At 41.5% G+C, this 24,988-nt stretch overlaps 1 protein-coding gene across 1 annotated transcript; it reads right to left on the bottom strand.

Moving 5' to 3' along the window:
• Positions 1–10,486: 10,486 nt before the first annotated feature.
• LOC101789158 (uncharacterized protein C2orf78-like) lies at positions 10,487–17,123 on the bottom strand. Its single transcript, XM_023566833.2, has 3 exons — positions 12,720–17,123; positions 11,777–11,901; positions 10,487–11,581 (listed from the first exon to the last, which is right to left on the bottom strand). The coding sequence occupies exons 1-3, from the start codon at positions 13,360–13,362 to the stop codon at positions 10,499–10,501; spliced, it is 1,851 nt and encodes a 616-aa protein (XP_023422601.1). The 5' UTR covers positions 13,363–17,123; the 3' UTR covers positions 10,487–10,498.
• Between the last annotated feature and the right edge of the window lie 7,865 nt (positions 17,124–24,988).

Here is a 24,988-nt window from a genome sequence, read left to right as displayed (position 1 = left end):
ATTGTTTCCAAGATCTGGCTAAATCTGTCTATTACAAATTGTGTTGCTACAAACATGGGCACATTTATATTTGCTCTTTTAAGTAGGCAGCATACCTCAGCAGTGATGTAGCCTGGTGACTTGGCCTTATCTGATTTTTGAAGCCTTCCACAATTTCTGGGAGGGATGGTAATTCTTTTTCCTTACATCGCTTATACTTATAACTGCAATATATGCACCAGTGACTCTGAGTACACAGGTGGTCCTAGAGCAAAATGGTCCTCTGCTACTTAATTTGCAACTCTTAAAATTCAGACATTTTCCCTCCACAGTAAAGCTGCGCAATGTGTGTAGAACTTTTTATTTTTTTGTCCATCCTTTCCTCACTACCACTTTATTTTCTTTTAATGCAGTGAGTGCCTGCTCCTGGACAGGGAATCAAGATTGTAAAAATGGCCATATTTCTAAAACTGATATCTAGAGTTAATGCAATCCCAATCAATATACTAGTAACATTTCTTACAGAAGAAGAGAAAACAATCGTAAAACCATTTAAGAGACCTAGAATAGCATTATCTATCTATGCAAAAAGAGTAAAGTAAGAAGCATCACAATCCCACACTTCAGGATTGCTACAAAGCTACAGTACTAAAAGCAGCATGGTACTGGCACAAAAACAGACACATGGGTCAATGGAACAGAATCGAGAATGCAGAAACAACGCTACACATATTCAGCTCACTGATCTTGACTAAGAGGCCAAAAACATGCCAATCATGCTGGAAAACTGACTGCTCACAGGCACAAAATTAAGGGTAGACTCATATCTCTTACCTATGTACCAAACTACAATCAAGATGAATCGAAAATCTAGACATTGAAACACAAACACAACTTGCTGGAAGATAAACTAGGTTAAACTCTTGAAGATGTAGGCATAGGAGAGGGATTTCTTTCAGAACACTAAGTACTCAAGAAATGAGAGCAAGGGTCACCAAATGATATTCTATATTGAGCACATTGTAATGTGAAGTATGGCCAGAGAAAAGATCTCTCTTTTATTGATCCTGGTTGTCTTTTAGAAGTTAAATTCCTGCATAGTATTAGCCGATAACAGTCATGAAGTTTTACCTTGAAAATTCAAAATCAAGGACAGATAGAATTCTTTTCCAAAAATTATGATGAAAGGGTCAGGGATTAGCTTAGTGGCACAAGCACCTGCCTGGCAAGTACAAGGTTGTGATTTTGATCCCTGAACCAAAACCAAAACCAAAACACAAAATTATGATATCATTTTGACATCAGAAACCTTAGGTCCTTATTATCTATGAAATATGCTTAAATTTCTATTTGACCGATTGGTTACTCTTACATAACTAAAAGGTATTAGGTGACTTAAACCCTCATTTATACTTGTGACTTTTTGTTGTGCTGGACATCAGACTCAGGAGCTTGCACTTGGAAAGCAGGAGCTTATGCTGCTGAGCTATATCTCTGGCCTATTTGTTACCTTTTAATAAAGTGCCTTTCCAGTAGGATGCACTTGTTTGTAGATGTATTATCTATATCACTAATGTCCAATCTGTAATCATTACAGTGACAGAACATGGATTGTATCATGTTTAGGTACATCTAACTGTTAAAAAATTACATAGCAATCATATAAACATAAGGCAACGTTCACCATCATAAACATCTTTAGTCTAGAAGCTATCTGCATGATGAGATTTTGTTTTTAAATTCTGTATTCTTGAAGGATGTATCCTGGGGAAACCCAAATGCATTTAATATCTCATGAGGGTTAGGTTGTGTCACCATGCATTGTTTGAATTTATATTTAGCAACTGATGACTTAGATGTTTTTATGAACATTTATAAGCACTAACATTTATTTAGTCATTTTTACCACTTATTTTAGGTGACTCATGACAACCAAAGCATAGCATAATTAACATTTTAAAAATATATGTATTTTATCTTTATTTATTTTAAAGATATCTTATATACGTATATAATATCTGTAGATAAAATAGTATATAAATACTGCCTTTCTTATATATATAATCATTAACAAAGGGAAAACTCTTTAGTGACATCGCATGTATACAAGTAAATTTTAAAATAACTGTGGTCTTGGACTAACAAACTGGATGAATACTTCTCATCACCTTTAACAACATCTTTACTCTTGTTTCACATCCAATTTAAATTTTTTTTTAATTTTAATTTTATGTTTCATTGTTTGTTACTGAGGATTGAACTCATGACCTCACACCTGTGAGGCAGGTGCTTATGCCTCTGAGCTAAATCCCTGGAAAATGCCAACCAATTTAAATTAGATCCCCATTAAGCCATGTGAACAAAAAGCATTTGAGCTATTATGAGTTTGCGTTTACAAGCCGGTTACTTAAATGGAACATATACTTAATCGTGTTATCAGAAATCAAAGGGCTCATTCATAAGCCTCTAGCCTACCATACTCCAACCTGTTATGTTGTAACTAAATTTTGTTACCACTGAAAACTTGTACAAACAGTTTTCCATTGAAAGCAGCGCCAACAGGGCCAGAAGTTTACAAAGGCAAAAACAAAAGGGAAATTAAAACAACAACAACAAATTTAATGAAGTGTCTGCAGGTACTCTGCAGGGGGTGTTCTATCTAGAGTATCATGTCATCTGCAAAAAATGAAACTTTCTCTCTTCCTAACTTTACCCATTTGATTTCTCTCTCTGGTCTAATTGTTCTGGCTAGTATTTCCAGAACTATAATGAAGAGGAGCAGAGTTAACGGACACCCTTGTCTTGTGCCTGAATTTAAGGTAAAGGACTTCAGTGGTGGCCATTTAGTATGATACTAGCTGTTGGTTTCTGATAGATGGCCTTTATAAGATTGAGTAAAGACCATCTATTCAAATTTTCTGTAAGGTTCTGACCGTGAATGAATGTTGGACTCTATCTAAAAATTTTTTTCTGCAACTATAGAAATGATCATGTGATTCTTATTTTTGGCTTTACTGATAGGTTGAATTACATTTATTGATTTACCTATGTTGATCCATCCCTGCATGCCTGGAATGAATCCCACTTGGTCGTGGTGTATAATTTTCTTGCTGATTTGCAGCATCCTATCTGCCAGTATTTTATGGAGGATTTTTGCATCTGTGTTCATTAGGGAGATTGGCCTGTGGTTCTCTTTATTAGTTGAGTCTTTCTCAGTCTCCACAGAGAACTGTCCATAAAACTAAGATAGATCCACAGCTAGCAGGAGACAAGTGAGCAGAACCCAACTTGGACAATACAAAGTCTAGCAGATGCAGAGCTGAAATAGGAGTAAGAACTCGGGTATGCAGCCTGAAAAGAAACAGACATCAAAGAGAGTAACGTTTTAAACATGGAGTAATCCTTGTGATCAGTGTCCTCAAGCTTCATCATCCTGTGGACTGGTCAGCATATAGAGTGACCATATCAGTTCTTTCACTGCATTGGCTCCTGAAAGTGAGCTTCAAAGGCGCACTTTGGGGCAGGTAAATTCTGCAGAAAATATCTGGATTGGCTCTTTTAACTCTGGAGTGATTAATCTAAGACTTGCTGTCTGAAATTTAACAGCCTAGTATATTGAGTAAGTGTGTTGGTTGTAAGTATATGCAGAGATGTTAGCAGGCATGGCTGTTCTTTGAACTTTTTTATGAGGATTTTTACATTTTTGTTCTGTATGGCTACGTTTATATTCCTTTGCCTTTTGCTGAGTTTTCATGCCCATACTCTTTATGCAATTTTCATTTAACCTTTAATACTTGTACCACTTACTAAGTTATCTCTGCCATAAATACAAGCCTATCGTTGACAGTAGTCAAAAGAGCTGATTCATCATGCTTGGAACATAAAAACTGCAGGTCTCCTTTCGTTTTCCATAGGGAATGCCTTGTTGCAGCCAGTGTAAAAGCATGGAATCACAAGTAGATCCCTGTGGCCCTTAAAATGCTTTTCTTCAGTGTTTTTAATGGAGGATATTTTAGTCAGTTGGATCCTGTTGAGGTTGTTTAGTCCCTTGCAACAGATAAATTGGAGTGCAAGTTTTGCATTATGGCAAACACCTGAGCAGATGCTAGGTAGAAATCAAATATCGAGCCTCCTTTTCATTCACAGGGTAAATCGTAGTGTTTCTGAATCCAGGCATAGGCCAATTTGTCCATCCTGCAGTGTCCCTGAACCCTGGTTCTTTAGTGATTATCTTCCCTCAAGAGCAATGTCCATTAGAAGTTTTAGGTTTATTTGTTTGGTGTTTGTGTCCCAGGATGTTCTTGTAGAAGCAACTTTTGCAATTGTTACACTTTTATCCTTTGACAGTTTTCAAGCTAGCAGCACAAATCCCAAGGCCTTTGGGTTTTCAGACCAGGTGATAGCCTAGAAGAGGTACATGAGCAGCTCATTGTCTAAATTACTTCTGTGGGAGATATTTGGTCAAAATGATTTCATCTATATTGAACACAACATATCTAGCCTGTTTAACTGTGTCCCTAGTAGACCTACTTCAATCCACAAGCAGGGGGCATTCTATATGTGTTGGGGGATTATTCATTAAGCCTGTTGAGCAGAGAATAGATCACCACTTCCTGTCAGGCAGCCATGATCAATGGGTCCTCTTTGTTGGCAGGTACATGTAATCATTGAGTGGTTTTATCATCACAAGTGGCAGGCAAGGCATTTCCATAAGATTCGTTGATACTAGGTGATCTAAAGTTTGGCAGTCCAGCCATGTGCAGTTATTCATGAAGTCTAGTACAGCATGTGGTATGAGCTCAGATAGGTCTCAGCTTAAGGTGAGCTTGTCAGTTTACCTTGTGAGAAAGACCTTGACATCTGGGGTGCAGAGGCAGTGGGAAGAGGCAGCCCTTAGCAAGTGGCTATAACAGTTTGCTCAGGTAGGCCACTGGTGTTCCCAGGGGCTGACAGTTTGTGTCAGCCTCTTTGAAGCTACTTGTCATCATTTAGCAACAAACAAATTGAATTCCAATTACATCTGAAATTCCCAAAGTTTGGACAGTGGCGAAGGGCTTTTTAATATCATTGAAGTCCTTTCTTGTTCTGAGTGCCATTCAAATGCTACCAGATTCTTTTGCACACATGGCATCATACATGGGCCTTGATCTTTCTGAACCCTGAGATACAGATTCAGCAGTTTCAAAGATTTTCTTGATTTGAGACCAGAATGGAGCAGCTCTAAGGACATAGTGTTCCTGATTTGAAATATTTCAGCAAAGTTTTCATGTTTTTTCAAGAATGATATTGTGCTGAAAACTAGAGGACTCAGCTATGGGGGCTTCTGCAAAGAGGGTAAGATCATTTTCACCCCTCTGGCATGTTTAGTAGACCTCAGTCAACTTTGAAGATGAGAACTGGTATCTTTCCACTTCAAAGAGAAGAGAGGCTGTCTGACAGGTGCCAACGCATGAAGAGAACAGAGTCTGTTTTAAATCCAAGAAAGTGCATCAGGTGTCCTCTGAAAGAGGTGTCTCAGAAGAGTATAGGTTTGGAATTGCAGAGTCCATGGTGTTGCATTAAGAGCATGCACTGGCTTGGAATCTTCACTGGGCTCCTTCACTAGGGGGAGAGGAACATTCCAAGTTGGTAGACAGTCTACTGTGGTCCTGACCTTGTTTAAGGACCCCTGACATGTTGTTGGATTCCTCATATGCTCCACGTTATGTAGGGTACTATCTGACGGAATGAGAGTCATGGTGGGCTGGACTTAATATGGGTGCAGGGTTTATTGCGAGCCTCAAAATAATGTGTCTGCCTCATACATCTGAAGGGAAAGGTTTTCAAATTTAATGATTGCGATTTCTGTCTCTGTCAGAGGAAGGCTTCCTTTGAAATAACATTCAGAGTAACAGTTTTCTTGGTGATAGTTGGTATGACCTTGTTGGGGATATCTCTTCCCAGCAGCAGTATGGAGCAATCTGGCCTACACATGAATTCATATTTGGTGAGATGTCCACTGGCACTGCATGTTTGCGCCTAGGAGACAATGTGAAAGGTCAGAAGTCCAGATGCCCCTGTGATGATAACTTTTTTTCCTAACAAAAGGGCAATAGATTGGCATTCTACCAGGAAAGTCATGGGTTGACCATAATGGACTCTGGGATCCTAGTCACCAAGTTGAATAACGGAGCCTACTCTGGATTCACGCATCTTGCATATTGCATAGAGTGTGTGGGTCTGTCTGAGACTGAGTTATCTTGTGGACATCAGATGCTTACTGCTTAATAATGGCCGCATCAAGCATCTGAGTTTTTTCAGAGCCCGCAGGGGCAATGAATTATGGGCTCCTTATGAGCTACACAGAGTCACTCATGAAAGTCTCAAGGTCCAGAAGAGCCTTCTGGGTAACTGTAGTAACTTGTGACATATTGATATGCTTCCTCCCGCACCGCCTTTGACCCCTTTGAGAAGCAGCTGAGGGGGTTCTTTGGTTTCCTATTGCTGGTTTTTGTGCTACTGGGCAGGGCAACTTTGGGAACGGCAATAGCAACCCATTTGTCAGGATTGAGTGTCCACTGTTTTCCTTGGTCAGAACGTTTCTGTGTTAAATAGAATCAGAAGGAAATGATGACCATCATCTTGGGTGGGCATTAGGTGATGGCATCTGAGCAAGGTAGGCATGTAAGTGTAATTGTAAAGTAAAAGATTCAGAGAATGAGACTTGTGGCAGGACACACACACTGGCTGCCGGGGGCTACACAAGACTGTGGGCTGGAACTGGTTCAGCTGTTTGGCGAGGTGCCCAGTGTGAGCTTCATTGGCATATGTCATTGTGGAATTCTCAGATCTCTTTTCAGATGGCCTGAACAGCTATTTGGCTACCTTTTAACTCTATATTTCGTCACCAGAAAAGTCCTTGCTAAAATTTGGGAGTGTACAATCAAATACAATGGATTTGACCAGCTCCATTCTGATGGGCCTAAGACTCCTTATATATGTATGGTGTATCTTTGAATGAAGCTACAACAAAGTGTGGCCACCCCTCAGTGAGAGAGACCAGAAGTGATACCTGCCTGACTATATGACTCTTAGCAAGTTGAGACCATCTGCACTAAGAAGGAGTTCGTGAATGGAGTCTCCACTGTGCCCTCTTTAACATATCCACAAAACCAGACATTAAGGCCCAATCAGCAAACTGAATAGTCTCTATAGAGACTGTGAAGAACAAATGTTCAACACACTCACTCAACCGGCATTCAAAGGTTAAGCATTCCAATCCTTGTCCCATGGAGGTTGACCTGACAAAAGAGTAGTGCTCAAGCTCTCCTTCTAAAGGTGAACAGGAATGACAGAGTGAGTAAGGTACTCCAGAGGAACTTATGTCATCTGATCAATAGACACTACTGCATCATTTCCCCTTCCTTGACCTGTGAGTGATAGCATCAAGCAAGAGCCTCATGTCCAAGCCGCCAAAGGGACTCCAAAATTATCTCCAGGAGAGACTTCCCTTTCAACGAACTGGAGATACCTGCCTCATGCTGGGCCAAATGGTGGCCTAAAGAGCCTGTGGAGCCATTCATTGTCAGCAAACCTTAATGTTGCAGAAACACAGGGAAAGCAGTGCCTGACGAGGTTTGGAAGCAATGAACAGATTTTTTACACTAATGGAACTGACTAGAATTACTTCCAAAGAATCCCTGTCCCAAACACTCACTGGTGACTGTTTTATGCACAGTGAAGTACAGAGGCATATTTGCTTGTCAAATCGGGATGATTTTTGCAATCACTCTTGAATCATAGTGGCCAGCTGTTTTTGGGAAACAAATCCCAGGAATTAAAATTACCTGGAAGTAACCTGTGCAAATAAACTGAAGCACGGTGGCTAAGGAGACATTATGTGCTATAACATTTTCTATGGTTGTGAACCAGTCTTGATTCTTACTGAGTGCAATGTATGTGAGCTGAGCTTTGGGTTCTAAAATCTAGAGGTTGAATCCTTTTGTGGGTGGCCACCTTTCAAGGCTGCCTAGATGAATTGCTCTGGGACATAGCTCTCAAAACTGAGGAAAAGGATTTCAAAGAAACAGGAAATGTAAAGGGTCCCTCACTATCTCTGTAATATTAACAAAAATGCACAAAAGAATTTTAGCCATCAGTAAGTGGTTAAACGTTTACATCAGTTGTGTAGGTGCACGTGGCGGGATGAGTCTACAGCTACTCTAGCAGAATGGATAAAGTGTTCAAAGTGTATGTGCCCAACGGAGTTGTGAAGATCAAGGCTGGGAAGTTGGTAAAGAGTGAACAGTCCATTTTATTTAACTATCTTTGGTATCAGTGATTCTTCTATAATGAGAGGCTGTGATTTTGGAAATGTAATTTAGTTGAAGGTCAGCACCCATCTTGCCAGTCACTTCATTTGACCCTGAAAAGTGCTTGATATTGTCTATAGTGTAATCTATTAACTGGGTGAAAATTTAGGCAGGTGGTGCCCAAAATGGAGACAATCCCAGAAAATAGTCTGTTGAGGAAAGATTCCAGACCAACACTGTGCGCAGCTGTGTGATTCTAGGTGTGGACAGTGTGCAGGTAGCAACACCCTGAGAGTTTTGTGGTTCAGATTGGGAATGGGTTACAAGTGTTTCCTCTTGGGATGATGAAAATGCTACAAACTTCATGGCACAGTGAATGCCAGTGGGTTGCATTTTTAAGTGAATTTCAGAGGGAGAATTCCCGCTGAAGACTGTATTTTCAAAATCTAAATTAGTAGAATCCCACAGTGTGGGTCCTTTGCCCTCAAGCAGATGACCCACTCCTTTCCATTTCTGTCCCCCAGTTCCCACCCACCAGCGCAACTCCCAAATTATGATTTTGACTAGTCCTCCAGCATTCTAAAGAAACACATCTGCAAGGCTGCTGCTTGCGTCCTGAGCTGCCTGAGGATGTTGCTGTGCTCTTCTGCCCTGAAACTGAGTCTGAATATCCTGACTACCCAATTCTGATGGCTGCCATTTCAGAAGGTGGTACATGTCAGATCTCAGAGAAGCAGGCCCAAACTGGATTCTAGATTTCCAGCTTCAAAGTTTGATCTTATAAATATGTGGAAGCAGGGCCTTGGAATCGAGGTTGAACACATGAGTGTTTGCACTTGCACATTCTGTGAGGATTTCAGGGGAATCAGGGCAACAGCGACGCCTTACTGGCTCTGAAGGTAGAGAAATAAGACACCACTGCTAAACTGGCTTACAAAGGGACACAGTGAAACTGAACTAGTGTGTTTGCAGGTTAGCTAAGTATGCACCTCTGCAACCTTGGACCAAGGAGAATTTGGATGCCTTGATTTCTATTCTGGACCAAGTTCTAGGTGGGCCCTGTGCTGCTGATGCTCATTTACCTGCTGTCCTTAAGACCTCTGCAAACCCACGCAATGCCCTCTTGTACCTTCACCAGAGTTTGGCCATCAGCTTTCCCTGTGTAGCTTTACATGACCCAAGAATGTTGCAGATGAAGGCTACATCAGAGGGCCTGGCTGCTCAGTCACATGGCAGGAGGCTAATTTCCATAAGGGAGAATATGATACCCATCTTGTGGTGTCCTGCACCTTACCCCAAACGTTTCCTTCTCACTACAACTGAACATTAATTGTCCCCTATAATTTTACAATCCATCCATGTAACTGCGACCTCACTTCTCTGGCCATTTTGTCTCAAAGCTGACAAAAGTTTCTTTGCTCATTGCTTCTCCTCTGTGCCCATATTCCCCAAATGAGTGTTAAGTTCCTCAATTTGATGGACCCTTTCATCTCCAGCTGTGCAAAGGAAACCAGAGGGAACAGCAGCATCTCACAACTCAAAAGGCCACTTTTATTTCCTATCTATGGGCTCGACTGAATTCCTGTGCGGAGGACTTATGCTTGTTCAATGGAAAATGTGCAGTTTGTGGTTCTGCTACCTCTCAGCACAATATTAGATTGGTCAAATTTTGACTTATGTATATCTACGTATCTATGGGGAAAACTATTTGGAGGCCACTGTGGCTGGACTCTGCTGCTGCCTCTCATCTTGCATACCCATAGTACTGGGCAATTTCCAGGTCTCTCTCTCTCTGCTTAAAGAATTGCAGTTTCCCTAAGGATGTGTACTGGGCCGCGAGCTCCCGCTCTCGCTGAGCCTGCCTCTTCATGGCCTCGCGCTCTGGCCTCTGTTCCGCTGTGATGGGGCTGGACAGGACAGGCTCAGGCACGTTGGGTTCCCTCCAGGGAATCGGTTGGCGACTGAAGTCTTCCAGGAGAAATGGGTTTCGCTGCTTTGGTGGAGACCTGCGCTTAGTCACAGCACAGGCAACTGGCTCCCTTCTCAGAGAGGCAATCAGTGGTGTCACCTGGAGGCTTGGAGGCTTACACCTTGCAGACTGAGGAAGTCCAGGCTGGATGGAGGTGCTCAGTCGTGGTGGGCAGGTACCACTTGGCATTGTCTGAGCCAGGCTGACACTGCACATCAGAGAAGGGTTGGCACAAGCTCTTTGGGATGGGTGAGCTGTGCTAGTATCTGCATGTCCGGAGGGCTGAGCTACATGGTCTCCTTGAAGCCAAAGCCCGTGGCCTTCTAGAGACAGGCTTTTCCTGATGCTTTGCAGGACTGGGAAACTGCAAAGGTATTAACTTCACCTGCCCAGGTGGTGGGCGCTCACAAAGGGTTGCATTTGAGTCCTCTGTCCCACCAGGCTTCTGCAGGTTCTGGGAGTTGTCCCTAGCTCTTTCAGTCCCCTTTCCCACATGTGGGGCCCTTGGCCATGGTTTGGAGGCATGCGAAGTTTTGGCAACTTTGGTGTCATTGGACATTCCCAGGGCCTGGGAGGAAATAGGCCCAGCTCTCTTTTCTAGCTTCTTCCCTAATGGGTGGAAAACCTGCACGGATTCTAGCATGTGCATCCCTAGGGAGGTGCGAGGCATTTTGAAGGACTCTTGGCCAAGCACGGGTGGCTGTCTCTTGGGCTTCCTGTTTGCAATTGGTTTGTCTTGGGCCTTGATTTGGGCTGTTGCTTGCCTTCTCTCTGCCGCCTTCTTTCTGTTGGTCTTCTTGGCCCGAGCTTGCCCACAACCCTTATCTTGGTTGGGCCTGCCTGATGCTCCTCTGGGAGACTTTCTATGTGTCTTCTCTGTGTTGGCCTCAGGAGCTCTTCCACTGGCGACTACACTGCAAAGGCCCTCTGGTCCACCTAACTGGCTGTCCTTCGCCTTCACATGGATCTTAGCTTCTGGGGCAACAGCCATGGGCCCTGAGGCCTTACGTTTACTCTCCCTCCCTTGAGGACTGGGACACTTTTCCATCCCTGAACTCTCTTGTGCCCCATTCACATCCATGGCCCCATCATCGTGGGCTTCCATGGCTGTTGGATGTTTGGAGTCCTCAAGATCTTCTAAGGGATGGAGCACTTGAGGAAGATGAATGTTCTCCACCAGGACCCCAACATTTGCCCACCCGGGGCTCCACTCGATGCCCTTGTCAAGGGTCCCTGCTTGCTGAGGACTCAGGTGATGTTTTCTCCCAAGGCCCTCTGAATACCCCAACTCTTCAGGGATGGCACATTCAGTTGAAGCCCGCAGGCCTGGACGTTCAGGGTCCTGTAAAGAGAGGAGAGGCAGGTGTTCATTACCAGTGTAAATGAGGTGGGTTTTCATAGGCTTTGAATCCTTGCCTTTAACACTATCCGTGTTTCTCTCCTGGTAGCTCCGAGGTATGATCCAAAATCATGTGACGAATGGAGTTCTTTGAGTCACTCTCCGTGAATTATCACCAAACTCACTTGGTGGGCTTACCTGAAGCAACTGAGTACAGCTACTTGTGCAAGACTGGATGAATTCTCGAAGGTGTGGAGCATCTACTTCCTGGACCGGATCTTCTGATCCCAGGGATCTGTCTTGCTCTGCATAAGTTTCCTTCACTGCAAATGAAACAAGGAAGAAGATCTATTCCAGCGCAGCCTTCAGCAGCCCTAGGAGGAGCACCACTTTTCCTTGAGCTCTTTCTCATCGTGATGGACAGGACTAGTGTGTAGCTAAGAGGTATGTGTTATCCTTCTTCTTGCTATTCGCCCCATGTTTGTTCTTCCTGACTTTTAATTTTCTGGTGTTGTTCTGTTTTAAAGGGACGGGAAAGTGCTTTTCAAAGCACAAAATGATTGGGTGTACAGTGGTAGGTTATTGCTTATGAGGAACAAGTCCTTGGCCTCCATGACAAGTAGAGCACGCACACTCACTCTCAACAAACAGACACACTTACACAGATGTGCAAATGCCTCACATATTCACAATCAGTGATAAAGTTGATCAGTTGTAGCTATCAGATTCACCCAGTCCTTGCTCCTCTCTTCCTTGTAAAGAACACTGCTACCGTGGAGCAAGAGAGACAAGAATTTCATGTTTTCATTTTAAGCAAGACAGGCACCAGGGCACATGAGTTGGACAGGAACTAGGAAATACAATACCATATTTCCTGGTGCAAATATTGGAAGATGACTCTGTCTGTCCTTGCCAACATAAAATTGTGGGCAGCTGGGATTCTCCTCAGTGCAGCAGGGGTGGTCATTACAGTGTCCTGCATTCCCTACATGCAGAGCTTGGGAGTGGAGTGAGCTTCTTAAAGATAGTGAAGTCTCAGCACAGAAATTCTGTCTGTCCCTTGACTTAGGACTAAGGTGCTGATTCAACCCTCCTTAGTGTTCTAACCACATTCCTTTACAATCTTGCTGTCAGTACCCACCTGGATAACGCATTTCAGTGTTGGCTTGCATCGACTCTGAACTGTACATGGTTGGAGCAGCAGAGGACGATGTCATCTTTGTGTGCTGGATCTCCTTCAGCACCATCACAATGTGCTGTTGAGGCCCAGAGGCCCCACTGCCTGTGTGTGGCACACACTCATATGGGTACAGTGCTCCATGCCCTGCAGACAGCAGAGGCCCCAGGGCACCCTGACTGTAGTACTGGCCGTGTCCTTGACTTGCCATGCGTGTGGGTTGTGTTGCAGGAACCAGGCTGGCAGATGGATATACTGGGATCATGGCAGCAGCACAGACAGGCATGGGTGTTGAGGCCACTACCATGCTCTGCTCAGTGACAGTCACGGCAGCGTTATAGAGGGGTGGATATCGGTATGTAGAGCTTGCCCTCCGATCCCACTGCCAAAGACCTGAGTATGGCAAAGCCGAAGTGGACAGCTGGCTCTGGCCAGAAACCCCTGCAAACCTACTTATGCTACAGTGTTGGTAAATGTAGGTACTGGCCGTGACTGGCTCAAAGTAGGTGGCAGAGGTGGAGGGCGGGAGCCTTGCTGAACTGAGGCCTGGAGGTGTTCCTCCGCTGGAGCTGCAGGCACTTGGTGTTAAAGCAGCCTTGCTCACCATGCAAGGTGAGAGCTGCTGAGCACTGGAGGTCCCAGTAGATGGTGGAATATGGAAATGTTCTGCAGGAAGCAAGAGGGCCACGAAAACACGGATGAGACTGACAAATTCTCAGTGTGGTTGAGCATCACTACTACCTGTCCTAAGGTCCTTCTACCTGGAATGCCTGTGGTACCAGTCTTCAGTCTTAGGCCAGCAATGAAAGACATTCCTGTGCCCCAACTTGATGCAGTGGTTGCAGTGCTTCTCATAAGTTATGTCTCTGCCATCTGGATCTCGGAAGACCCCACACACCCCTTCACAGGTGCTCAATGGTCCTAAGTCGCCTCTTTCTCCTAACCCTGGTCTGTCCGTGATTGCATGGTCCCTGCACACACCCTGACTTAGGACCCACAGAGTTGGGTTTCAAACCCTTCCCACTCCAGAGATTTGTCAGCTTACTGGTGTTGAGTGAGGACATTCACAGCAGGGAGGCCCCATGGAATTGTTCAAGGGCTCCAAACAATTAGTATCAGGATCAGGTTACAGACCCTGACTCCCTGTCAGGGGAACAAAACCCACAAAGGAGTTGGAAAGAAACCCTTGGTAGGGATTTAGGTACTCACATGCTTGGAGACAGTATGACTCTTAAGCTTTTCTTCTTTGGTACCTCATTGTGCAGGTGCAGGACCTTCCCTTTCTCCCATGGCTCATTTATATTCCTGGTTGGTTGGTACATTGCAGGACTCTATCTTTCCCTTCTGCACACCTACCTTCTGACACTATGTCTGCATGGGTACCTGAGGATCATTTTCTCCAGAAATGGCATAGAGAAAAAAATGTATTTTAATCTGTCTGCCTTACAAGTTACTCATCTCCAAAGTGGTTCCAAACAAAACACAGTGACATTTCACTTATGCTTGAAACCGACATACAACACAGGATTTCCATGGAGGAAGATAAGGCAGGCTCTGCAGATGTAGAGATAGTTAAATGAAGAACTATAGCATCACACAGAGAAAGAAGAATATGGACCATTATAAATAATGTGGTCCCAGAGTCATACCAGAGTTCATTTGCTAGTTTGTTGGCAAGTGACAAAGAATAGTGGATCTATACAGAAAGTGCTGTTATACAAGCCACATCAGCCAAATAAATGTGATTTCCTTGTTGTAGGAAACGTGATGAACCAAAGTTAGTGCCTACTAGCAATTCTTTTTGAGTGTGGTCGTCCTGAGCAAATATGAGCATGGAAACTCTGGCTGTGAAAAGTGTGCCACAGGCCTCAAACACCGATTAAGCATCCTTCTGAGAGTTCATAGTTTATGCATTTGAAATCTAGTCACAATGTGATTGAGAGTGGCACATCCTCTGTGGTGGTACTTGGCCCCTGTTGCCAGCTCTCAGGAAGATTTATCAGTATACAATTCTATTTGAAACCCAGTCTGGTCAACAAATAGAGACCTTATCTCATAAACAAACAGTGAAAGAAGGCAAAAGCAAGAGAAAATAAAAACAAAAACAAAAGTAAAGAAAGAAAAAGCCAGCACAGCATGGTGTACAAAACAAATATAAGTGAATTCCATGATTCTGCTCATGCACTGTTGTTTCAGTTACACCCACCTAGGAATAATACTCATCCCAAGAGCCAGATTTCACAGTGGATGTTGTCACTGGCGAAGGCTACACTGAAAGAGAATCATGAAAGTTCCCATTTCTCTCCCCATCTTACTAAACAGTCATCTTCAGCAATCAGGATGCGTTTCACTTCTAGAAAGAAATCTGTCACTGGGCCATGGATGTAGCTCAGTGGCACAGCACCTATGTGGCAAGCACTTGTTCCTGAATTTAACTGCTGATAACAAGATAAGATAGACAAAGGAAGAAGGGAGACTGAGACAGAAGAGGAGGCAGAGGAATAAAAGAAGCAGAAGTGCAAAAACAAAGGGGAAGAGGAAGAAAATTTCACTCGTCACGCTTAGATTACAAGTCAAATGCTATCGATATATATTATTTCATTTACTTTGGACAGATTACTTTGGTCTCTTTCTTATTTTATGTTCATAGTACATTACTTAGTACCATCCTTAGCATTTTCTTTATTTGTTTTTCATTTCTTTTGTTTTGTTTCCCCTTTAAGAGTCTGTAACTGAAGCCTGGGATACTGTCACTTATCTGAATCCCCAGGTGTTCTTTCCTATTTCTGTTATGTTTTGGTGTTTGCCCATGTGGGTTTTTACTTACAATGATTATGCCTCAGCCTCCTCTGTACCTGGAAGAACAGGAACTGAAAGAATTCATTGAAAAGCAGGGGAGCTCACAGCAGCACCCAAAATTGATTTAGATGAAACTCCAATGCAAAAAGCAGGGCTTGTCGTTTCCTTTTTAATTGGAACCAACTAATTCTTTAGTTTCTCCTGTGTGAAAAACGGATCTTGAGCATGAACATTGGTGAATGATGTTGACACCAAGGGTGCAATCTGCATCACGTCTGATGTAAAATTTGCTGAGCACACAGAGCAAGCTTTCTTTCTGGTACACAACTAGTAGTAAACATCATTCTATAAAAATTCTTTAGCGAAAAATCAACATTAAATGGACTGCTCAAAACTATTTTCCTAGCCCTCTAGATGGTGACATTACTTATCACATATAAAGGAAGAATCATGTGCCCCACTTTGAAAATATTCACTCCCAAGTATTTTGAAGTGGCCTCTGGGGTGGAAGAAACAATTGCTAACAACAGGCCAGAGAAGGTGGCAATTCTGATGAGGCCCATTTTCCCAGGAAAATCCAATTCCAGCCTCACTTTCCCACTCACACCTTCCAAAGAAGGTTTGCTGCGCACACAGCCTCTCTTTGCCCTTGTATGAGGAGACTGTTCTGTGTGTTTATTCTGTGGTCTGCTGAATTCCTTGTTCCCCGTGAAGTTTCCCTCTCATCCTCATCCACAGAGGATATTCCTTTGCGGTGCACATCCCCATGCCCTTGCTCAATTTCTTTTTATTTCTGTGCTCCCTTCTCATTCTGTATACTGTCTTCCACCCCAATCACCCAGGCCTACACAGTTTCTGTTGACTTCTGCTTCTTGCAATCCCTCGCAAATGTCTTCTCCTAAAGGATCTTTCTAGATCTAGCACAGTCCTAGTGCCCTGGAGTCACGCTAACTGTGTTTTCACCCATTTCAGATTCACACCTCTGTAACATGTGAACAGCCATGGTCACTGCATATAGGTGGAGGCCCTAGTGTAGGGACTTGTCTCTGGTGAACTACCTTGACACAGACTTAAGTTTTCTCAACCGACTGACTGTGATGATTTCACTTTCTGCTGAAACTGTCACACTTAACATGTTTTGGTTAATTTTCTTTTCCTGTGCCCTATATTATTCCACATTCATTAATAAAGAAAGGGAACAGAGCATAGGTACTAAGTCAGACCCGAGAAAAGATTAACACACATTTTTGGCGCCACAGGTAAACCATGCGTCCTAAGTCACATTCTTATACACATTCCAACCATGAGTCAAAGTTCATCTTTCGATTTCCTCTTCAAGAACATCCTCTAGTCTCCCAAGGTTATTGATCCCCACTAATCAACTTATTTGGGATCGGAAGGAATGTGTAATGTCAGAGACATGGGAATTGTGCTGTGCTTACCTGACATAGTCAGAGAAAGGATAAAGCAAGTAAAGAGGCAAAGGACAAGGAAAGGGTCTTGAAGGATAGCTGGGTGGCTGAATCCGAAGTATACAGTTGTCCAGTAGGAAGAGCACTGGTGGCTGTTCGCTGGCCGATAGCCAGTACTTCCTTGGGACAACTCCGTGGAAACCACAACTTTGCCCAACCAATGGCAGCTCTGCTAGTTGGATGATGTCACAAAGCAGGCAGTTGAAGGCCTGAGGCAGCCAATAAGGCAGTCAGACTCCCAACTCGAAGATGTGATTGGTTGCAGTGAATACAGGCTACATAGAGCAGTAGCTCCAAGGTTAAGTGAGCTTTGGGCTGGTGATGTCCCAGGAGACACTATGTGTCCCACCTGCTTCAGCATTCTCTCCTTCTAGGGAGCACCTCCAGGTGTCTTTGAAATTGTCTGTAGTTGGGCTGGAGATTTAGCTCAGCGGCGTAAGTGCCTGCCTTGTAAGCAGGCAGTCGTGAGTTCGATCCCCGGTACCAGTAAAAACGAAAAAGACAAAAAAAAAAAAAAAAAAGAAAGAAATTGTCTGTAGCATAGTTATTTATTGTGTGTGTATTGTATGATCAATGACAACTACTGTTACCAACCAGTCATCAGTGTATCTTATGGAGACCTCAGATCCCAGTGGTCTTAAGGTACCTCCAGGTAGAGCAGTGTTACTTGTTCTGAAGTAATCAGAGTGTGTATGGTTAATTAAATTATGTCTTCTGTCAACAAGCAAAGGAAGAGGACTAAGGAGCTCTTTGAGCATAGTGGTCGGAAAGCAGGCTGAAGTTCCTTGAGTGCTCCTTGAAAGGAATGAGGAATTTGAGACTAACACATCCCAGTTTTTGCACTGCACTTGGCCACACAGGTGGACTGGCACCTCTGTGCTGCTAGCCTTTTCCCAGCTTCCTTCACTGTGGGCCTTGTTTCCATAGCAAACCTTGATTTTACATTTCTACCACCAAGGATGTTATTTCCTGTCAGTTTCCCAAAGCCAGCTACCCCTTTGTCATTCATCCATAGATTTGTTACTTTGTGTGCTCATTCATTCCTACTGTTCCATTCCTTCATCCTTCAGTCTTTTGTTTGTTAGCAGTATAGTATGTTTCCATTTGTTTCGTATGGCTTTGGTTTGGTGTGTATCATTCATATGAAATCCTTTTTTGACTCATTTCCCCGCCTTACCTGCATCTGGTATTATCCTGTTACAGCCAAACTCTCGCAATGATCACCAAACCTCAGAGGCAGAGGACAGACTTGACTGTAAACCTGTCTTGCTATGCACTTCAGTCACAGTTACTTGACCATAGTTTGCTTTGTCTTGTTTCTTTTCTATCCGCCTTTACCCTACAGGATAAGATTCTCCTTGCAGAGAATCTGGTGCCTCTCCTATTATTAAGTCTGCCATTATGACCACAAGCATAGACAGAAACAGAGAGGAACATAGTTGTAGAACAATGTTCCACTGAAGGACAAAGGGGTAGGGAAGATGCTGGGAAAAACCTGTCTATGATCTCTGATTGTCTGTATAGCAGAAGTCACCACTTCTGGCATCTCTTTATATCCACACCATAGATAAGTCCTTATGTTTAAGGAGAAAAGCAACCAAGTCATGCAAATAATTCCATGACTTGAAGAAAAATCTGTGATATATTTTCCCCACAACACAAATTACGTTTCAATTTTTGTTTTAAAAAAGATTAAAGAGGACATAATAAACTCACCGCAGAACAATTTAAGCAACATAGTGTTTTCACACAAGACAACCCGACATAACAGTAGCTATCATAGTGTCTCTTTCCTCAAAATATTTGAGTAAACCTTCATACACTATAATATGAAACATAACAAGACAGTGTAAAACCATTCAAGAGAATGAAAACATTACAAGGTATTCAGAACCAACTAATAGAAATCCAACAATGGTTAGTATATTATCTCCTTGTCCATACATATTTGTTTATACTGTTATATGTAATAAAATCCAATAAGGTATAACATGATAAAACCGATTGAGACAGAAGAACAAAAGCTCAGTAGGACATCAAAACAATATGACATTAAATCACACTACCTATTATATTATAATGTCTTGTTTTCTTCAAAATAACTGTTCATACCATCACAGATAATAAAAGCAAACAACCCAGAATTAAACCATGAAAACGTTATAAGACTTCAAAGCAATATGATGGGGAATCATGATTACCGCATACTTTTATGTATTCTTATCATAGGTATCTTATCATATGTATTCTTACACTAGGGAAACGATTCGGTGTTTATACATGTAAGTTTGATTTATTTTGCTTATGAGTATGGTCTCAAGCTGCGGCCATTTATTTATGAATATCTCAATCTGTTCATTCTTAACATCTGAGTAGCACTCCATTGTATGAAAATACCACATCTTTTTGGTCCATTCCTCAGATGGTGGACACTTTGGTTGTTTCCAAATTTTGAATATTGCAAATGGTGCTGGTATAAACATGGGTGCATATATATCACTGTGGTATGATGTTTTCACTTCTTCTGGGAATATGGGTAGAAGTTTAACAGCTGGAGCACATGGGACTTCCAATCCCAGGTTTTTGAGAAATCTCCAGACTGACCTCCACAATGGCTGCAGCAGTCTACACTCCCACCAACAGTGCACGTGAGTTCCTTTTTCCCCATAGCCTGTCTAGCATTTGTTGTTGGTAGTTTTCTTGATCCTGGCCATTCTTTCAGGAGTGAGATGCAATCTCTGTGTGGTTTTAATTTGCATTTCTCTAATGAATAATGATGATGAACATTTTTTCATGTATTTATTTTCCATTTGTATCTCTTCATCTGAGACCTGTGCATTCATCTCAGTTGCCCATTTTTGGATTGGGTCTTTGAATTTCGGGGCTCTGATATTTCTAAAATTCTTTATATGTTTTAGACAGACGTCCTTTGTCAGAGGGACAGTTCGCTAAGATTTTTTTGCAGTTTGTTGGTTATCTTTTCACTATGCTGGAGGTTTGTTTTGATGTGCAGAAACGTTTTAGTAAGATGTGATCCCAGTTATTGATTCTGGGAAGTAGTTCCATGCGGTTGGATCCTTGTTCTTGATTTGGCTACCTACCCATATGTCTTCAAGACTTTTACCCAATTTGTCTTGCAATAGATTTAGTGTTTCTGTTTTAATATTCAGATCTTTGATCCATTTTAGATTTTAATTCAGTACATGGTGACAGTCATGGGTCTAGTTTTAGTTTTTGGGATATGGAGAGCCAGTTTTTCCAACACTATTTACTAAAGAGACTGTCCTTCTTCCAGTGAACACGTTTGGCCCGTTTATCAAAGATAAAGTGGTTATGTGTGTTTGTAGTTGGGGTTGTATCTTCTGATATATTCCATTGGTCTTCGGCTTTGTTTTTTTTTTTCCAGTACCAAGTTCATTTTACTGCAGTATGGATGTAATGAAATGGCATGATCTTCTGCATTTCTACAGAGTCTGTAGTCATTTTACCTTGTTCATTCCTTATTGCATGAATTTGAGCTTTTCATTCCCTTTTTAAAATAAGGTTGCTAGGGACTTACCAATTTTATTTATTCTTTCCAAAAACCATCTCTTTGATTCTTTGGATTGTTTTCTTAGTCTCTATTGCATTAGTTTCTGCTCTGATTTTTACAGTTTCCTCCCTTCTTTTGGCTTTGGGATTGACTTGCTCTTCTTTTTCTAGACATTTGAAGTGTAGCATCAGGTTATTTATTTGTATTTGTTCTGTTTTCCTGATGTGGGAACTCAGGGCAATACATTTTTCTCTGAGGACAGCTTTCATTGCATCCACAGATTCCTGTAAGTTATATTTGTATTTTCATTTGTTTGTAGGTATTGTTTAATTTCTTCTTTAATTTCCCCTGTGACCCACCAATTACTCAAGAGTGTGTTACTCACTTTCATGTGTTTGTGAGGTTTTTGCAGTATCTGTTATCATGAATTTCTAATTTTGTGGTGTTAGGATCCAATAATATGCATGGAATAATTTGAACTCTTTTGCATTTACTTAAATATGTTCTGTGGGCTAATATGTGGTCTGTTTTAGATAATGTGCCATGTACTGCTGAGAAGAATGTGTATTTTGAATTTGTTGGATGGAACGCTCTGTATATGTCTATCAAGTCCATTTGTTTCACAGGTGTGTTTCACTTCTATTATTTCTTTGCTAATTTTCTGTCTGGTTGATCTGTCCCTTGGTGCCAGTGGTGTGTTAAGGTCACCTGTTATAATTGTGTTACTGCTATTTGTGGTTTTTCATTTCTGTTAATACTTGCTTTCTATAACTGGGTGCTCTGGAATTTGGTGCATGTATATTTAATATTGTTATCTCTTCTTCTTGAAGTTTTCCCCTAACCTGCATGTAACGACCTTCTTTATCTCTTCTGATCATTATTGGTTTGAAGTTCACATTGTCTTCAAACAGAAGAGCTACCGTCGTTGCTCTGGGGGTTCCTATTACATGAAGTATTGTTTTCCATCCTTTAACTTTCAGTCTCTGAGTATCCTTTTGAGTTGGATGGGTTTCTTGTAGACAGCATATAGTTGGATGTTCTTTCTTGATCCATTCTGTCAGTCTATTTCTTTTAATTGGTGCATTAATACCATTTACATTATTGGATATAACTGTTGTTTGTTGGTTTATTGTTTACATACTATCTTTCTGCTATTGCATCTTTATCTTTCCATTCTCTTTAATTGTCTGCTTTGCTTAGTGTTTTTTCCTAAGTGTACCTAAACTGTGTTTCAGTATTCTTTGCAGAGTTGGCTTGGTGATCATGAAGTTCTTCAGCTGTTCTTTGTCATGGAAGTATCTTATATCCCCATCCATTTTGAAGCACAGTTTGTCAGGGTACATCAGTCTAGATTGGAAATCATTTTCCTTTAGGATCTGAAATACTTCAATCCACGCTCTTCTTGACTTCATTGTTCATGCTGAGACATCTGTTGTGATTCTGTTAGGTTTTCCTTTATAGGTGATCTGTCTTTTCTCTGTGACAGCTTTTAGTATTCTATTCTTACGTTGGATTTCTGGGATGCTGATTATTGTATATTGGGTGTAGTTTTGTTTTGGTTATGGCTATTTGCAGTTCTATATTCTTCACTGATCCTGATGTCAATTTCCATTCTCAGGTTTGGGAAATTTTCAGCTATTACTTCTCTTAGTATCCTCTTGACATACTTTATGTTATCCCCTTCTGTTTTTAATTTATCCCTATCAATCTTATGGGTTTTTTTGCATCATCTTATACCTGTTAAATTGTGATTTCCTGGTTCCTTGTTGTTTTTAAAAGATCTTTCCTTTCCTGTTCACTAGCTGTAATCTTGTCTTCGAGGTCTGAAATTCTATCTTCACTTTCATTGAGGTGGTTTTTACAACTTTCCATGGAATTTTTGATTCCCTGTATATCTCTTTGCATCTGCTTTATGTATTCTGTTTGTTTCTCTCTATTGTTCATCCAAGGATTCAACTGTTTTGTTTATTTCCTCTAAGTTTTTCACTGTGTCTTCTTTAGATATGTTCAACATCTGTTTAATTTCTTTTATCACTTCTTGTTTTGCCTGGGAGATTATTTCTTGTTTTAATTCCCTAAGCTTCCCGGATTGGCTTCTTTATTTCAGTTACTATTATTTGAGGTATTTCAGGTGTATCGCATATATATTCTTCTATGTACATAGCTGCTAAGGTTTCTTGGGATGTGCTGGAAATTTGAGATTCTCTTTTGGTCTTTTGTTTTGCCATTTTCCTACATTTCCATGTTTCAAGTGTCATTCTAAGGCTTCCCCAGAGCCTGTTTTAAATCCTCTTCTATGCCCTCAGCTCCTGGGGTTCAGGACACCCAGTTCCTGGATTGAGAGCAGGTCACTGGGGGTGGGGCAGGAAGCCCAAGACCTGCAGGGCAGGTTGAGCTTGGCAGGAAGCTGTGAAGGTTCCTGGCTGGTGGGAGCAATGATCCCAAACTCCTGGGTTCACGATAGTGTAGCGACACTCACCTCTAGTTCATGTGCTTATGGGATTTTTGTAGTTTCTATTATTGTGTTTTTCCAATTTTATTGCACTATTTTCAGATAATAGGCGTGGGATAATTTCAATTCCCTTGTATTTACTAACTATGGTCTATGAACTAGTCCATGGTCTATTTGAGAGAATATCCCATGTGCAGCTAAGAAGAATGTGTATTCTGATGTTGCTGGGTGGAACACTCTGTAAACATCTACTAAGTTCATTTCTTTACAGACTTGATTCAGTTCTGTAGTTTTTGTTTTGTTGACCCGTCTCTTTGTGACAATGTGCTTATTAAAGTCTCTCATTATGAATGTGTTGCTTCTTACTTGCTTTTCATGTCTATTAGTGTTTGTCTTATACAGTAGGGTGTTCTCACATTAGTTTTGTGTATAATTATGGTATTTACTTCTTCCTCTTGAATTTCTCCCCTAAGAAGAATGTAATGAACTTCTTTGTCTCTTTAATCACTTTTGGTTTGAAGTTTACATTTTGTGGAAACAGAACAGCCACTTCTGCTTTTTTCTGGGTTCCAGTTGCATGGAGTATTGTTTTCCATCCTTTGACTTTTAGTGTATGAGTTTCTTTCTGAGTTAAATGAATTTGTTGTATACAGTATACTACTGAATCTTATCTCTTGATCCATTCTGCCAACCTGTTTCTTTTAACTGGTGAGTTGAGGTAATTTACGTTCCTGGTAATAACTGTTACATATTGACTTGGTTTTGTCATGTTATTTTCTTGCTCTTGCTTCTCTGCTTTTCTCCTCTATTTGTTTAGGCTGCTTGGTGTTTTCTTTCTCTTGTTCTTGGAATTGTGGTGATTTTTCCCTCTGTCTAGAATATCTTTCCACACCCTTACTATTGTTGGCTTGGTGACTATGAATTTCTTCAATTGTTCTTTGTTGTGGAAATATCTTATTTCTCCATCTATTTTGAAAGATAATTTTGCAGGATACATTAGTCTGAGATGGAAGTTGTTTTCTTCAGGACTTGAAAAACTTCACTCCAATCCTTAAGATTCTGTGTTGAGAAGTCTGCTGTGATTCTGATGGGCTTTCTTTTGTAGGTGATCTGTTTCCTGGCACTATATTCAGAGACTCTAGAACAGTCAGCTAAATAAACCTCTGTTTTGTATAAATTACCCATCTGTGGTATTCAGTAATAGTGGTGGAAAATGAACAATGGAAATAACCAAATACAGTGATATCTGAAATATACAGGGAGATAAATGACATTAACTTGTTGTGTGGTATTATGTGTTGTCTATGAAAATGACTTTAAAACAATATTGTCTCATCATAAGTCAAAGTTCCATCAGCTGATGCCTTTTTAGGTCCTCTTTTTCTTTGCTTTCTTTTTCTTGTCGTTTTTTGTTTGTTTCTTTGTTTGTTTGTTTGTTTGTTTGTTTGTTTTTTGACAGGGTCTCACCTTGTAGACCAGGCTGGCCCTAAACTCACTAAGGACCCCAAAATGCCTCCTGCCTGAGCCTTCCGAGTGCTAGGTTCTAGGTGTGCACCACCATGCCCAGTGCCAGCCCCTATTTTCAATGACTTTCCTGCACGTAACTTAACAAATTTCTAACAAAAACCTGAGGATCAGCTATTGCTCGGTGATGTTCCATTCCTAATCACTTAAATTGAGGAACTATTAATTTCTTTAGCCAAATATATTCACTTTTGCTACAGTCAGCTCCTTACTCAGGGTGATCCAAGTCATATTTTCATCCTCTTTCACAGGCCCAAGTCCCTGGTCAGCACATCCTCTATTACACAGGAGCGTTGTAATAGCTTGCTAGGGCTGCTGTAACTCGGTGTTGCAAACTGTTCTGAAGACTGGAAGCCCAAGGTCAAGGCTTTGGGACTGCTGGCTATTCCAGGAGTCTGAACAATCTGTCCAATGCTTCTGTCTTGAATGTTCACCTGGTTTCTCTTTATATTTG

The sequence above is a fragment of the Cavia porcellus genome, unplaced genomic scaffold, assembly GCF_034190915.1.
Source record: "Cavia porcellus strain 051 isolate PalLab524CR breed Dunkin Hartley unplaced genomic scaffold, mCavPor4.1 scaffold_20, whole genome shotgun sequence".
Classification (NCBI taxonomy): Eukaryota; Metazoa; Chordata; class Mammalia; order Rodentia; family Caviidae; genus Cavia; species Cavia porcellus.
Note: the sequence above shows the minus strand (reverse complement) of the source record. Positions and strands in the feature narration are given on the sequence as shown.